The sequence below is a fragment of the Corella eumyota genome, chromosome 2 (assembly GCF_963082875.1).
Source record: "Corella eumyota chromosome 2, kaCorEumy4.1, whole genome shotgun sequence".
Classification (NCBI taxonomy): Eukaryota; Metazoa; Chordata; class Ascidiacea; order Phlebobranchia; family Corellidae; genus Corella; species Corella eumyota.
In genome coordinates, this window is record NC_137491.1 from 5,252,806 (window position 1) to 5,270,655 (window position 17,850).

Sequence of the window (17,850 nt, forward strand, 5' to 3'; positions counted from 1 at the left end):
GAAGCAGATTTGTGATAAATGCTATAGTATAGCATTACCGTATAGCAGCTATACGGTAATTAAACAACATTTACAGAACAAAATATATGTTAAACGTTTTTAAAATAAGTAAAACTTAAAACTGTTTTAAATGTAAGTTCATTTAAAACAAGCCGAACAATTACTATTTTAACTAAACCCTGTCTACATTATCGAGCCATGTCTTTGTATATCAGTGGTCATTTATTGAATAGCGAGCATTGAGTGCATATAATTTAGTCCGTACAAAAATACAATTGAAAATTATATCTTAAAAACTTATGCCCGTTACAATAATTTAATTGAAATGTACCGTATCAGTATAATAAGGCTAACAATAGATGTTTCAAAACGAAGCTTTTTGTTAAAGAATTTGCAATTAATTTCGTTATGCTAAAATTAAATTAAGATTAGTTTTTATGTTAAAAATCCATAAAAGTTCATTTATGAAGGTAACAATGTACAGAGTATATATAATAAACGTTAAAAATAAAAGTCCAAATCTGAAACCATAAAGAAGTGGCTTAAAAAGTAACATAAGCGACCAAAATGAAAAACCTAAAAAACAAAGTCACAAAAATACCTAAAATCTTAATAAAAATTTCGCGCACAAAAAATAAGAGATAAGCAAATATACATATATGAAGTAAAAATATTCACAAAATTTGGTACGTCAGCTTAGTGACGTCATTACCTAGGTGTGATGACGTCACTTGCTGTTGCTTTAGCGTGACATCTATAATAGCCTAATATTAAGGTTAGGCGTTGCTACTAGTTCACCTTTGTTATTATTAATAATAATATAGTTACTAAGGTTAGTAAAATGCAGATACTTGATACATCAAGGGTGGAGTTTTACCGTGGGTATAGTTTGAAAAAACGAAAATTTCAGTAAGATTACATTTCAAATAATAGTTGCACCAACACAGATTTGTACCATGTAACAATGATGTTAAGAATAAATTAGAATAAACCCTGATATGAAATAAAATTTGATAAAAATTCATTTTGTTGTGATAAAACATGATTAGAAATAAGTTTACAATAGTGCTGGTCTGGACTGTGTAGTGTAAAAAAGGGGCTACAGAAAAAGAAAATGTGTGTGAGCTATGTACAGAAATAACAATTTAAATGGCAACTAAATTCACTTTTTTAAACCAAAACCCCAATGCAATATCTCACATAAAATAATACAGACACGAAGGGTAAAAAATTAATAAAAGAAACAATAAAATACATATCTTAGGCCCAAAAACGGTCGTAAGAATTGGAAATCATAAAAAATTTAAAACAATATAATTTGGGTATTAAAGTAACAAAATACGCCCCTATAGTTTAACTAAGCATTATTAACTAAGAAAGTTATTTTAAAAAAATTATCAAAATTTATCAAAGATCAACTCTTTTTATCGATTGTCTTCTTACTGGAACATTAAATGGAAGAATTCCAGTTGTTAATGTTTTTGTATGGCTGGTTATTATGATATATCATTGTTACAGTTGTTTGTCAGTTTTTGAGCCGGCAAGATTTGAAAATTTCAAATGAGTAAGGCACGCTCTAATAACTAATAAACAGAAACGCAAAATTATTTACAAAATCCTTTTAGTAAAAAAAAATTTCCTTTTTAGAAAAAACTTTTACAAGCAAGATGTATTATAAGAAATTACTGTTTACCATTATTACAATTAATATAATTTATAAACAGTTTGACAAAAATACCTAGTCTTCGTTTCCATTCATTAATCCAGTTTCTTCATTGACTGGTTCTTTAGGTGGTTTTCCTGCCTCCACATCATCACCGTTATCCTTTGGAATTTCAACTTCGATATCTTCAGCATTTTCATCTCCTTTCTCGCCTTTGTTACCTGACAAACATCATAATTGCAAATTAATTAATAAATATCAACTTAAGGATGTTGGTAAATGTACGGTAACTTTATAAGAACATGATGAGCTAAAAAAGCTACAGCCTAAAATTAACTTTTAAAAACAAAGTCATCCAATATTTTTTTACAGTTCAAATTAAAAAAAAAATGTATTCTATGAAAAAAATTTTTACAAAATTTTTAAATAAAAACTTTAGTTCGACTTACAAATAATTCCCTTGTTGTATAGAACAGCAAGCACAACGGCAACAAGAAGAAGAAGTACAAGAATAATAATGATAATTGTTGCTGTTGATCCACCACCACCAGCAGTTTGAAGGTCTGTACAATATATAGAAATTTATTTTTTAGTTTTTATTATTTTACAAAAATACAAAAAAAGAGTTTTTTAAAACTGTTTTTTTAAATTTAAAACTATTTTTAAACTTAATAAAGCTAATGAATAACAGTTTATTTATAAACAACAACAGAATTTTAAATAATTATGATTTAAATCAGATCTTATTTTAAATATAAATTGCTTTTAAGGAATTAACAAATAATTTTTTTTACCAAATTCTAAAAAAATGTTAGAAAAACAAATTAAAAAATACATGCACTTTGATATAAATTATATAAAAAAAAGGACTTAACAAAAAAAATGTATGACAAAAAATTAAAAATAAAACCAGACTGAATAATAATCTATATCCTTTACACGAGTCATTTACTAAAATAGAAAAATATTCATGCAACAAAATTGAAAGAAAATGATGAAGTACAAGCATTCATGTGTAAAAATGTCATGCATGGCAAGAATTTTACCTTCAATCGTTGGTGTGGCATTTTCTAGAATTTCTTTAGCACCAAAGAAAAAATTTATAAGAAAAAGTAAGTAACATGCCAAAAAAAGTATTACCAAAAATACTTCAAATTTGTTAAAAGTTAAAGTTTGAAAGTTTTAGTATAGGCTATTGTTGTAAAGTACAAAACTTTGTGATACTTTTTTTAATTTTTTTTTTTTAAAAACAAAAAAAATATTTTTCTTATTAAAACTCAACATTTTTTTTGTATTGCATGCAATAATATATGCTTTTTTGTACGTTTATTTAAAAAAAAACATACTGTTTTATGTAAAAAAAACAATAGTGTGTCAAATGTATTTGAATGCATCAGTTAAACCAAGTATATTTTTAAAGTATTAAAGACACCATGTTAAAAGTAGTTAAAAAAAGTTAAAATTTCACCAAGTTTAGAAGAAACTACCATAAGTTAAAACAAGTTAATTTATAAAATCATAACAAATGTATAAGTTAGTTTGACTATAATACCGGAACTTAGTTTACAGTTACTTACGTGGTAATTTAAAAGCTTTATCTTCAGAATCAGCACCCATTGTAACTGTGCAATGATACATAGCTTCTGACATTGTTTCATCAAGTGGTCCAATGGTCAAAGTATTGCTGTACTCATTCTCTTCAGGGTTGCTTGTGTCGGCACCGAAAACTGTTAAAGCATTGTAATATTACGTTTGGAAATAAATATTAATTTGAAAAACAATTTTTTTCAAAAAGTTGAAGTTAAATCAGCAGTTTAATAATCTTTTAAAATACAAAAGTATTATTTAAACACAAATTTTTACAACGTTGTAGTATTTATCTTTTTTTCAATCGTATAAGTGTAAAACTTACAATGTTCATCAGATCCAGCTTTCATCCACATAAAAGTGGGTTGGGATGATGCTTTTGCTGAACAAATTAATTGCACAGAATCACCAATAACTCCACCAACTTCTTCCTCAGTTGTATCAACATCCAAACCTAAAAATTTAATTTTTGTACATGTCATTTTTAATTTAAAAAAAAGGTTTATTAAATTTTACCTTTAAAAAAATATGTAACCTATATTTACTTAAATGTTATAGCAGTACTATGAATAAAAAACCTTTGTATAATTTTTTAAATATAGAAAGCTTACCAGTAATATCAACCATAGCAGTGTTCATTTTGGTAAGTTTGTTATGTTGGTTTTCAGCTTCACAAGTATATTCACCGCTGTCTGAGAATTGAGTTCGTTCAATAGCAAGGGTTCCTAAAGTTAAACAATAAATTGATAGTCTATTTATCAAATGTGCAGGTAAATTACTAAAATTTAACCTTAATTGATCAGTATACCAAATTTACTACAACATTACTTTTTACTGCAATTTTTTATATATCTTGATGAAATACCTGTTTCACTAACAACTGCACCATCCTTCTTCCATTTAACAGATAAAGCAGTAGGATGTGACATAGAAGTACATTTAAGAGACAATTTGGTTCCCATGGCAACATTTGTATTTCCAGTGATTTCTGGAGTATCAGCGTCTATAAGAAAAAAAATTTTAAATATTAGATTTTTGTTGGATGAAACAAATTTTTTTACTTTAGTTTAATTGTTGTAACAAAATAAATTTTCAACTTCTTACATAAGACAGAAATAGTATAATCCCCCGTTACAGTTGATGATGCACCAGTGTATTGAACCACGCACTCGACTTCTGTTCCTGACAATGATTTTGTCATAGGAATTTCAACCGAATTGCTAGTATCACCATAAAAACTGGAAAATTTTTTAAAATGTTAAATTATGTGCAGTAGGGTAGCAATTTTTAAATTTAAATAATAAGCAAAATGGGAATGTAAAATTACAGTTAAATTTTCGTATTACATAATGTTTTTAAATATAAGTTTAAAGTTATATTAGCCTACTCTTGAACTTCAGGTGTAGGGTAGCCATTTGCTTCACAGTTAAAGGTAACAACATCTCCCTCAAATAAATTAGTTTGTTCAGGTGTAACCGAAACCTCACTAGTGGGGTCTAAAAAAATGTAAAAATTTTAGTGGTTTATTTAATAACAAAGCTCAAACACTAAAGATGTAAATAACAATTTTAGGCAGAGTTAAAAAAGAAAATTTTTTTGTATAAAAATTTGGAGATTTAAATGAAAAATATTTACATATAACTCTGAAGGTTGGAAAAGCGACTTTTTGGTCAGAAGTTACATCACCAGAACCTCCGGTAACCTTTTTTTTAAATAAACAAAAATATAAATCGATTCATACTCTTTATACTATGTTGTTAATATTATTTATAGTTTATACATTTTAGAAAAATTAAATATCATTTTGATGTACTGCAATGAAAAGTACCTGGCAATAAAACTCTGCTTTATCGTCATTTGCTGTGATTGGAATAACCAATGTTTTTTTGGCCCTCGTCTAAAACAGATAAATAAGATATAACATTATGTTGAATTTTAAAACTAAACAAATTTTTAACATTAATAAAAATAAATTTTACAGAAAATTTAACCTAAATGACTAAATTTATTTTATTGACTCACAGCGCCATCTCCATTTTCCTCAATTACAATATCTTGGGTAAATGCAGCAAAGCCACCTCCGTTATCTTCTTCAATCTCATCATCACCTTTTTATCAACAAAAGTCCGTTAAAAATATAAACACAGCAAATCGTTTTAAACATTTTTTTGCAAAATCCCCTCGAAAATTTTATTATGTTTATGTTGTGTATTTTAATACCCATAAATAAGAAATAAGACAAGTACTACAACTTTAATGTAAAAGGTTATGATTACAACTTTACAACTTAGTTTTAAATAATAAAAAAGAAATTAAAGTGCATTTTGACCTCCCAATTTTGTCAAAATTGATGTAGATTTTAATGTGTGAATGTATATACAATAAATTAACAAAGTGCCATGCATAATTTTAACTCGATTGTAAATACAAATTCACCAAATTAGTATTAAATTGTTAGTTAAAATACAACATAAATAAAAAATCAGCATAATTGAAAGAAAACTAGTTAGCAATAAAAAAAACTAAATTTTGTTTAAATTAAATAAAAAAAGATTATGAAAATTTTAATATATTTCTTTTTAAATATATCGATAGAAGAGGCTTTATAATAAGACTTTGACTTACCATCTTGTTCAGTTGAAATCATTTGTTCACTTCCTAATCCATGCACCAAGCAAAAAAAGCATAGAAAAGAGAAAATTAGTTTTGATTGTCGAAAAAATGCTCAAATTAGTTAGGGCTATTAAGTTTTAAATTAATTCATTTTAAAAACAATGGCAAATTAGTTTTACAGAAGTCTAATCTTTTTATCTGTTTATTGTTACTAAATGGTTTTAAAATAATAACACATTTACTTTGTGTTGGCAAAAAATTGGTAGATTTTAGTAGTATAAAAAGAATTTGCCATTGTTTTGGTCAAGTACTGTCGAATACTGATTAGCTTCGATTTAATACAATGTCAAATTACATTTTTTAATTTTAAAAAATAACAGATTTTTAGAATAATTGCAACAGCGATATCAGTATTTTGCAATAAATGAACAAAGTTAGTTTTAATCAAAAGTAAAAGCAAGATTAAAGTATCAACCCTCTACTAACAACCACTCTAAATCCACTCTACATTAAAGGTGGGAAAACTACAAGAAAAAACTACTTTTTACTAAAAAAAATTAAATATTCAATTTATGCAGGTAAATTTCTTAAGCAATTAAGCACATGCTTGTAGTGATAGCATTGTTTTAAAAATTTTAAAATATCATATTAATTGGTCAAATTAAAATCACAAAAAATGTTTAAATTTAATCTGCATTTATTATTTTGTTAACTTTTGGTAATTAGTTTTATTCATTCTTACAGTTTAGTGTGTGAATTTCTTATACTGTAAAAAGGAAATTTACCCTTGTAAAATGTTATTGTTGGTGTGGGGTGCCCATATCCAGATTGGCAAGTACCAACAGATATTTTGACTTCACTTAAATTAAATTCTTCATCAGATAATTCAGTTACCGGATCAGAACTTGGTAAAACTAAAAACAAAATAATGTAATATGTGCATTTTACAGATTGACACATTTTAACAAGTTACATAAAATTTTGTGATTCAACTATGTTGTAAAGTTATCTAGGGTAGGTAAACTTAAAGTAGTACTTACGAACAACCATAAACTCAAGACTTCCTTGACCAGAAGATGGTGATGAGTTACCAGGCTCCATTATTTCTACTTCACAAGCCAAGAGTGCTAAATCTTTATTGTCTGCCAATGTCGTATTTGGGATCTTAACAAAGTAAAAAAGGGTTTTTTGCTCACTGAAAGTTAAATATAATAAATGTTTGGTTTCACTCATAGCAAATTAATTTATTGTTTCACAAAAACACATACAAGAAGGCTCCCTTCATTTGTTGCCGAAATTTCTCGTCGAGTATACCCACTATCTCTAGAAATTGTTGCTCCTGAAATTTTAATCAAGCGTTGTCTTTCACTGCCGGCATACCAGGTAATAGTAACATCAGCACCTGAAACTATACTATGTGTTAAAATACAATCCTGGAAAATTTTTTTTTTTGAATAACCAAAAAGTTTGTTATTTTAATTTTATTCATAGTTAAGTGTTTTTATTTAATAATATTATTCAGCACCAACTTACTATCATTTGTTGTATATGTACATGGGATTTCTGCAGAACCCCCATTCTTAATTGCATAATTTTGTAGCGTTACATCTACGGTTTGGGCCAGACACACTAAAAAAATTGCAATGTTACAGGGTTGACAATATCAAAGCAGGTATTCTAAAAGCATTGTTATTTAAATATCAAAAGCTACCTATAAAATAGTTTTAAACAATCGCATTTTGATGAATGTATTTTTGGTAACAGAGTTCTTTTGAAAATATTTTGTCTATATTATAAGGTACTTTTGGGTTCTTAAATACAATCAAAAGACTCCTGTTATAATTTGTGCCTAGTTGTGGAAAGACAGCTTTTCTCCCGATAAGTGGCGTGCCTCCTTTATGTTGATAACATGTTTTCGTTAAAATAAGGCTTTGTTGGGCCGTTTTTAAAACGAAACACGATATGTGTAAAAACAACACATTACGACAGTTTAAGGTGCTATTCAATAGACTACCTACGTTGACTAATTTTATCAAATTTTGGAACAACTTTTTGCTTTTAATAGTTATTATAATCTGCAAGATTTTTTTGGTAAAAAAGGCCAATTGTCAAATTAACATTTTCACAATGTTTATATTTCTTTAAAAATTCCGCCCTTCGCGGCGCACATTCATGTTGCGTGACATAATTTTAAACAAGTTTTGTTTGACCTTATGGGCCAAACTACGCACGTAGAACATGAATTTGAAAATCGATACTCGGGAGCAGTTTGTTTAACTATTTGGCCGGCAACTTAACTCTTAAAACGTCCCAGTGGGAACAATTTTTACAACCACGAGAGCGATTTAATACGACTAATAATTTGAGTTATAATTATTTCCCTTATTAGCGCTAAATTACCTAATTATTGACAGCCTTTGAGGTTACCTGAGATTAATTTAATTGGATTGTAAACTGCCAATTTAGGATATAATATTAAGTAAGTGTGACAGTATTGAATAACATACGTAAGTGTCTGATGGTATAAAACACGCTTGTAATACATCACCACACACAGAACGACTTGTAAAATATGTTAAGACATAAACAAGTTAAGGAGTAATGTAATTTTAACAGAAACGGTAACACATACCATATCAACCACAAATCAATATTGGCAATTTACGTAAACACGTCTTACAAAATAATTAATGTACCATGCCGACTATATTGCATTAACAGTTTACAAAGTTTTCAATAATATTATGAAAAAACTAGGAGTCCGTTAAAAAAGATTTACAGTATAGCTTTAGGAATTATAGTGTGTGTAATTTACCAAAGCGAATGGCTCTTAAAAGCTAACCACAAAATCAATATTGAAACTAAAATGCTTCGAGTTTTTAACAATCTACAAAGCAGACTTATCGATAAATCCCATCTTTTTGAAAGCATAAAGTCAATATTTTAAAGCCAATTACTCCACAGCTATTACCAGTCGATTTTTATTTGTAAAAGTCGAATACGTGATACTGTGGTGTTGCAGGTAATAAAATTTTGACGAAGAAAAGAAATACCGCAATCACATGCTAAACACTTAAAGCATACCGACGTCTGGATTTTGAAATGACAGACCCGAAAGTAAACAAAAAAATGAAATACCCTCATAATCGCAAAGAATGAGACTAATTATTCAAATAACATATAACAATTGGCTGGACTGTATGCCCGAAACTATTGCTATTTCGGAAACCTAGTTGTGAGAAAAATAAATTTATCATTTGGTTACTCGATGACGTCATATTATGTCGTAAAGGCAATATCGTGTGACAAAAGTTGGCCCACGCACTATTTTAAAATGAGGATTTTATTTTTTATTAAAAGGTCTTACGCATTTAAACAAACTGTTCTTGTACCAAATTGATTGTAAAACAGTAAAAAAAAGAACAAAAACCCAAGCAAGCCGCGATTTTTAAAATAATTCTCATTACTGATATGGCTAAGTGGTTAATCGATTACAGTGATTGAGACACAAGTATTCAACCTCTTCACAAAAAGTCAAAAAGGCTTTTATAGAACGACTGCATGTATAACATGTGCATTGTTACATTAAAAAAAATTAATCTTTGGAAAAGGGGAAAGGAATTTTAAATAAAGCCACATTAACATCTGTTCCCACTATTTCTATTAAATATTGCAACAAAATTTAAACATTCAAAAATCAATATCTTTACGATGCGCACTGCGTTTAGTGCTGAATAGTTATAGTTTACGATGCCTACTCGAAGCTTATAAAATCTCTCACAAAAACGTCTGCTTCCCTTTATTTCTAAAGCACAAACTCGCTGAAGCAGAAATTGCGGCCCAGCGTGAAGCGCTATATAATATTGAAATTGCCAGACCGTAAAAACCCCATTATTGTAATGTAACTATATAACATTGGATCATTTCTATGTATATTCCATTATTTTTCCCAAATATTGTGACGTAATGTTTCGTTTGCATTATTGATGTGTTGTCCTAAAAGTATAGGCCAACACAATGTTATTGTTCTTAATACGAAATTTTTCATTAATAATAAATGTATTGGCAAATTGGAATGTCAAAAGTTTAAACGTTTTCTTTCACATTACACAAACAAAGTTTACTATTTTATACAAATAATTTCCAAGTAAATCGGCAGCCATTGGTTAGTAATAATAGGCTTACGTTTAAACGTCCAGTTTCAGCACGAAGGGATTTTAATAATTGAATTATTCCGGGTCTATAATGCAATTTTTATTTGGTGCTGGCATTTTAATATAAATATTTACAGAAACAAAATAGGCTTAAATATTCGATCGGTTTCCTGGATTTTTACTTCAAAATAGCTAAATAATAAAATACTAATATAATTCTAAATTGTAACAAGTACGCGGAACTATTATGAAAATGTGGTCATAAAGTTTTCACTTTCGCCTAACAAGAAAAATTGCAAGTATTTGTTTTACGTGCTACTTTGTATTGCTACTCCCATTTTTAAAACAGTTAACTTTATTGTAAATGGAAGGTTAAAATTTGCAATTTTTTGATTTAAAAAAAAAATTTAATAGGGTTATATAATATGTTATTAGGACTTGCCTGTAAATACTGAGAAAATCACAATTAAAGTCTTCATATTGATTTTAAAGAAAATTAAACTTAATTCCTATAATTTATTTGCCTGTCAAAACAGAAAAAAAAATGATTAACATATACCCAATATCGTTTACCCTTAAGCACTGTTAAATCCCTAAAAATCTTACCAAATAACCGTAAACTTCCGAAATCTAATAAACACGAAGGTCTAATATAACAATAAATCACTATGGTTGACAAACGACTGGTATAAGACAATGACTTTAAATTAACAAAATGACTTTTTCTGGTTTGGCTGTTTATTGTTGTATATATTTGTTCCTACTTGTAATTATTCTTCTAATCTACATTTGTTTACGTTTTGTCGAAACCACGTAGATCGAAATCCCAACCGGACGATCGGACACCTGATTAATTTAGTCGGCTGCCATTGCAAACAATACACTTCCAATTGCTTTACAAACAAGCACTTTTGTTTGCGCGAATGCGATACGTATACAAAACCGACGATTAGGGTCACATGCACAATGAACGGCTATAGCGGATCAAATTAGAAAGCACGGATACAAGCTTAAAAATCACAACACGCGCCAATTCGATTCCTTTTCGTCGAACTTTACATCGCCTGAAGGCACCAGAATGCTCAAGTTAACTGTGGCAATGTGGTACTTAATATAAAGTTTTTCACACCAAAATTTAAACGAATTCAAATGACGAATTACTCTTTTTATGAGAAAAATTAGGTGACCTGTTGTAATTGATTAGACGTTCTTGCTCTTATAGATTAATTTGTTTATAAATATTTAATAAATATGCCACATCCAATGTAAAATTCAAATAAAAATTATAAAAAAAAATTTCCATAAATTGCCTTTATTAGATTAATGACTAATATGTGTTTATTATTTAACAAGAATTTAGTTTAGAATAGAATAATTCTTAAAAAAATTTTTTTCTTTTTTTTAAACATAAATTATTAGCAACATGTCCTATACAGGTGTGTTGTTTAAATACAAATACGTTTATTAAATTGGCTAAATTCCATTTCTATATTTTAACCCCTTGTAATTTTATTTCTGTTTACAATAAGGTGATTCAGCATTAAAGAGAAATAGTTTATTAGTTTCATGTTTTTGTGACATTAAACTTTGCGACCTTATATGTAGATTCAGGTTTGGCAAACAATGTATAGACTTAAACATGAATAATTAAATATTAAACTTGTAACCCTTTGCCTTTTTGCCACTCTTTTAAAGAAATTTGCTTGTTTTAAGCACAACCTTTGAATATCTGTTAATCTACATAAAAAAAACAAAACCGCAAATCGACGAAAAATAAATAAGACACACGACTCAAGTTGTGAGATGTTTTGCAAACAAACGTTCGCCGCCATGTGGGTGCCATTATCACTATGTTACCTTTTTTAAATATTGACCAAGATCCCAAACCTACTTTCGTTTACCTTTGATCTAATTTGTTTTTCAGATATTTACAACCGCAAAATTGAAATTAGATATTTACAAGCTGACAAGCCTGACACTAACCGCTAAAAAATGATGTTTTAAAATACAGAAATACCATAGAGCGTAAGATGAACATATTTCAAAACATTTAAAAAAATAATATGCAAAACAAAATGCTTGTTCAATAATTAATGAACAATAAAAATTAGGTTCCGTTTAAATAAGTAAGGTCTGAAAGCAGTACGTTCTGTACGCACAACCTTTTTCAATGTAAAAAGTATAGCTTATTTTTTATATTAAATTGCTACATTACTATTTTGACCTAATACAGTAATACGCCACACATATTTATAATCGGGAATATTTCTTATAAAATTAAAAAACAATAAATTAAAAAACTTGTCGCCAAAATTATAAAAACAGCGCCTTATCGTTTTTGTTCGAAGCTCCTACCTATATTACATGTTCACCCTTTACCTAACGTAATGTCCATTTATAATTGGGTCCATTGCTAGCTAACTCACATTTGTGTCTATTTTTGGGCGGGGCAATGCTACGAAAAACGCTAGTTACTGAACATCGACCACGGGTTTCTGAAGATTTCGTAGATATCACTCCATCCATGAACGACTAAATCGGATTTCTTTTTTCTTTTAAACTCTCCTTTTCTCTGTCTCTCCCACTCTCGCGTCTGTTCCTCTCTCCTTATGAAATCTTATTTTTATGTTCTTTTATTTTGAGATTTATAATCCACAAACTATTCCTGCAATCTATTTTCTCCTTTAGATTTTTAATCAACAAACTCTACGCGATTGTAAACTCTTAAAATGAATCAAAAGGCACCAACTTGCCAAAACATATAATAAATAAATTTGAGAATTTCAACCGTTGAACCATGGGATGCCACAACTAATTGATCACAAATGTTTTACGAGAATAATAAAATATTGAAAACGCTGAATTAGTAGTGGCAGTATAACTAAAATACATATAAATATGGCGTGCTTTGCATTCCTGACCAACAGAAAATATTTAAACAAGCTAGTTAAGTACTAGCTTTTATTATTGTTAATAAATTTTATAGTTTTATAAATTTTAAACCAAAAATATGGTATTTTATATTACATTTAAATACTTGACTTTAAAAAGGGAACTCAGAAGCGCGAAAAATGGACAATTACATGTACAGCTTCTGAATTGAACAAACATTTAACTAAATGAATCGTTTTATAACTATTTGTGCGTACTCTTCGAAATGCGAATACTCGATGCGAACAAGATAACAGTTTTACTATCTTCCTGTGCTACATATTAACATACCGGCTTCTCTGACCGGGAATGCTATGTTTACTTTACATCGCCGAATCGAGGTATGTTTGCTCTAGCGCGAAGCGGATCGCTGTTTCTTTGTTACGTCACAGTCCAATGAGATCGCTACGCTGTTGAGGGCTTCTGAGTACGGGGTGCATTTCGTGGTTGGCTACACAGGTAAAAAAACGAATCAAGGCTTGAGAACGGTGTTAGAAAATGCGGGAAGTTGTATCACCTGGATACAATAATGACGTCATTGTGATGACGTTATAAATAAAAAACTCGTAAGAATGTGTTTCAAAAATTAACATATAAATGGTGACGTCACGTTAGAATTTTGTTTTTCAGCAAACGGTTTTAAAATACGCAGTGTTAGATAAGCATAAACAAACCGACGCCGCATAAAGAAACATGCCCTGGGGTTATTTAACTTAGCCGCGATCTGCGAGGAAATCCTGGGACTTAAAATATTTGCGTTCATCAATGACAATCTCGTTTACCTGCCTTTAGTGTCCAAACCTTTCCTATTCCAATACACGCCAAATCTATTTACGAAGTTCTGCTTGGTTTAGATCAATTCATGCAGTAACTAAAACTCGATTAACTTTTGGATCAATAAAGCACACTTTACTGAGAGCTCCCTTTTCGCGAGCACGTGTCTTTTGTACATGCTGGGCTTGTATGAATGGAGCTGTGGGTAAGCGTAGGTGGCTGATAGAAATGAGTTTTATTTGATCCCGATTCTCTTTTGTTAAAAATGGCTTAGTGTGATAAATCAGCTCGTTTACACTCAGACGACACCTTATGCCCTCCATTTCTACGATCTATAAACGTTTTTGTTGAATGGCCACTTTCGCGCCGTTTTCGCTGTTTTGATTTGGCCTAATTAGCCTCGACGTTTTAGAGTCCAGTCGTTTTCGCGTGTCAGTGTCGTAGTTGACTCAAACAATTAGGGCCTTTTATAAGCACATGCGAAATGCCGACGTGGCTGTCGATTTGTACAACGACGTTGCGACAATTTGACGACTTTGTTCAATAAAAAAGCGTGATGTCTCCATTTAAAAAAATGTTATTTCGGCTAATATAAACCATGGTTTACAATAATTCATCCATAATCTTGTCCCAACATATTACATTAAATTCATCACTTAAATTAATGGTGCAACATATGGTTATAAAATTACCATAAACTAGGTTATTATTACAAAAAATTTGTCATTAAATCGGGCATATGTGCATCCTTACCAGCGTATTGATCTAAATTATAGACCAGAACTAACTCTATTCATTCAGTAATCTGCATGCATAATTGCCGCTTGCGACAATTTGGCTCCTAAGCGATCAATTATCAATTGTGTTTGCCGAAACGAACGACGACGCCATGATTGATCGTAAAATTGTATTTTAAGAACAATCCTCGAATACGAAACGAAATCTCCACAGACATTTTAATTGCTGCATTCCCAAAAACTAAAGACTGTCTTATACAACCTTCTAAATCTAACAAACAATAATATTTGTCTTAATCCAATAGGAACTCCAGGGTGTAATTATACAAGAGCGAACAATAATCCTTCTACTACGTAATACAACATACCCGGCTTTGTTGTGAGATAAAATAACAAAAAATAATTCCTAAAAAAACAAAAATGTTCCCGCGCGCTAATAGGATTTACCAAGAGGCTTACCAAATGTGAAGTCATCGACTTGAGAAAATATGACATCATGAAAACTAATCCGATGACGTCATATCTTAGACTTATCTGATAACTATCAAATGGAACGACGGCCATTTTTGGGTGTTGTAGTCGATTTTATTTTAATTTTTGTTATTGTTTAGGTTATGAGTTCATTTCGGTTTACTTACTTGGGTTTCCACCGTTAATTGAGTTATTTAATTTAAATGGCGAAGTTTACATAAACAATTGTCAAACCCTGACGTAAGTGCTTCCAATTAAATCTTAACAGAACGAAACTCGATACGCCAAATGTAATATTTAAAAAAAATTATTTAAACCAAGTTTAAATTTATATATTTTTTGACCAGTATAAAAAATAGTAACTTAAAATGTTTTCTAGGGCATTTTAAAAGTTCTTGCATGTCAACCTTGTTATATTTAACTATTACATAAAAAGTACTTTTAAACTCTTGTGCTTTTCGTACGTATTAGGCTATTTTATTTTTCTACTAATTTTTAACAACCTTGTTTTTGGGCTTATAAAAAGGTTTGGCCAATAACGCAACCGAAGCAAGCCGAATTAGCGTACTTGCCGCATGCTTAAAATTCCTTGAAAAACGTCCAAAAAATGACGTAGTTTGGTCTAACTATAGTTTCTTGCGCAATTGATTGATTAATAATAAATTTAAAGTTCACACCAACTGTTTAAAGGCTGAATATTTTATCGTAATGTATAGAATGATATTCGTAAAAAAATAATACATATTTTGATCAAAATTATAAAATAATAAAAATTATTTAAATTATGAAATAATGTTTAATTTGTGTGATTATTCATAGGTTAAAAACGTAGTGAATTACGACTCAAAAATTAAAACTTTTACAAATATGTGATGAACAAACGATAAAAAATGTTAAAGGAAAGTTGAAGCTCTTATCTCGTGTTGATGCTACATTACACTTCGTTACGTATGGCTGCTTTAAACGGTGCCTCAAGCTATGCATGTTAAGGTATGAGCCGCTAAAATGACTAAGCCTTTGCGGTTTAAACTTGTCCGAAGCAAACTACTTTGTATCTTTTATGTAACGTGGGTAGAGATTTTATGCTTTGGTATTTACAATCATGCATAGCTGGTTAATATTATCGTATATTTAATTAAACAACGCCAAACTTCGATTTCTTTGTAAAGCAACGAAATGCATTTTATTTAATAAAGTAATTTCACTAAAAAAATTTTTTTATTGGTGAACATTTTAATAATTAGAAAAAAAATTAAACTTGTTTATTATATTCTCGTCACGCTCAGCGGTTATTTTTAAATTTGATGTTTAGCGACAACCAACGTGATGTATTACAAGAGACAAGGCGTGAACAGTTTACCAAGTAGATCAAGTTATTAGTTTGAATTTTACGGCCCAAATTTTGATGGGAAGTCACATATGCATAATAAAAAACACATGTGTTCTAAATTCTCAGTCGAGTTATGTGGGTTAAATTATGTGCAATATTTTGGTCGTAACTTTGTATTTAATAACAGTAAAATTTGTACTACATCATGTTAAAAAGGCTAATGTATTTTTTGTTTATATCTTGTGTTAAAACGAAAAAGGGTATGAGTAACTATATTTAAGCTAAAACAATGCTTTGAGCAATTCTTTGTGTATTTAAATAAAATATGTTGAATAAATTTTTAATGTATCATTGTCAATATCGAAACCTATTTTGCCAAATTGACATTTTGGCGAAAATCATTTTCCGAAACCTCCATTTTTCTTGACAACGAAACATTTTACATTAAATGGCTGTTCACTTCTGAAAAAATACTTTCTTTAATTCCCGTAGATGGTCTAGATCTTAGTTTTGGATAAACTTTATTTGGCGAAATTTTTTTGTAAAAATTGGCGGATACTATAGTTTAATTTATGTAAGTTGGCTATCGCCTGCACGTTATCAAGTGATGACATCTAGCGGATTAGCTTTTATACTAAAATAAAATTTGCCACAAAAGAACATGAAAAGGCTTTGCTTAAAATTGCAACGTAATTTAATATTGGCGGATACTGGTTTAATTTATGTAAGTTTTTTTCCATATCCCCTTAAGGTGATAGGTTTTATATTTTTATTGGGTAGGGGTGTGGTATTGTGACGTGTATGAGCTATCCGTAAACGCCGGGCTCAAGGGCGAATAGTGTGACTTTGGTGTGGCTCGAACCCGAAATCTTTCGGCTCGTAGTCCGACGCCATGACCGGTTCGCCACACTACCGGACTTAGTTTATGTAAGTTGGTTTTCCGCCTGCACGTTATCAAGTGGTGACTTCTAGCGGATTAGCTTTTACACTAAAATAAAGTTTGCCACATAAGAATATGAACAGCATTTGCTTAAAATTACAACGTAATTTATATCTATTGTATGATCTTGATTCGGTGATTTTTTTCTCAAAATTTATTTATTTTAAATGTTTATTTTGTGCAGTCACTAGATTATCCTTAAGGCAACCGAATAAACTTTTAAACTCTTTCAATATAACTGGGTTTGGTGACCATGCCATAATGTACTATAAAATCTTCGTGTAAACATTAATACTTTTGGCATGTTTTAAATCATTAAATCGATTTTGTCATTTTTTCCCGTCGCATTGTTGTCATATTAATTGTATATCGTATTTATTATATACTTTTATCAATGCGCGAAAAAACAAAAAAAAAATATACACTGAAGGCTAAAATGAATGCCGCCACAACGTTCTTATAAAAATGGTATCGCTTGATAAAATTATACATACGTATACTTTTTTAACTTTTAAGTTAAAAGTTAGCTTAAAAAACTACTTTGCAGAATTTAAATCGTATTTTATGAATTAGGTTAGAATATTAAACTAAAGACTGCGATATTATATATTATTTATCTTAAGAGCAATAACAATTTTGAATTTTGGTTT

The 17,850-nt window shown here is 29.6% G+C and overlaps 1 protein-coding gene across 2 annotated transcripts; it reads right to left on the bottom strand.

The window, feature by feature from the left end:
* Window positions 1-209: 209 nt before the first annotated feature.
* On the bottom strand, window positions 210-10,562 carry LOC145742192 (CD166 antigen-like). 2 transcript variants are annotated; one of them, XM_082559973.1, is made up of 18 exons: window positions 10,460-10,562; window positions 7,397-7,492; window positions 7,132-7,271; window positions 6,904-7,027; window positions 6,649-6,777; window positions 5,876-5,908; window positions 5,273-5,358; window positions 5,079-5,147; window positions 4,886-4,952; window positions 4,638-4,746; window positions 4,355-4,488; window positions 4,116-4,253; window positions 3,862-3,975; window positions 3,576-3,704; window positions 3,241-3,390; window positions 2,113-2,226; window positions 1,739-1,884; window positions 210-1,583 (listed from the first exon to the last, which is right to left on the bottom strand). In XM_082559973.1, the coding sequence occupies exons 1-17, from the start codon at window positions 10,494-10,496 to the stop codon at window positions 1,739-1,741; spliced, it is 1,815 nt and encodes a 604-aa protein (XP_082416099.1). In that variant the 5' UTR covers window positions 10,497-10,562; the 3' UTR covers window positions 210-1,583. The 2 variants fall into 2 exon arrangements, with proteins under 2 accessions (XP_082416099.1, XP_082416100.1); XM_082559974.1 differs by lacking the exon at window positions 5,876-5,908 and having other exon boundaries at window positions 10,460-10,561.
* Between the last annotated feature and the right edge of the window lie 7,288 nt (window positions 10,563-17,850).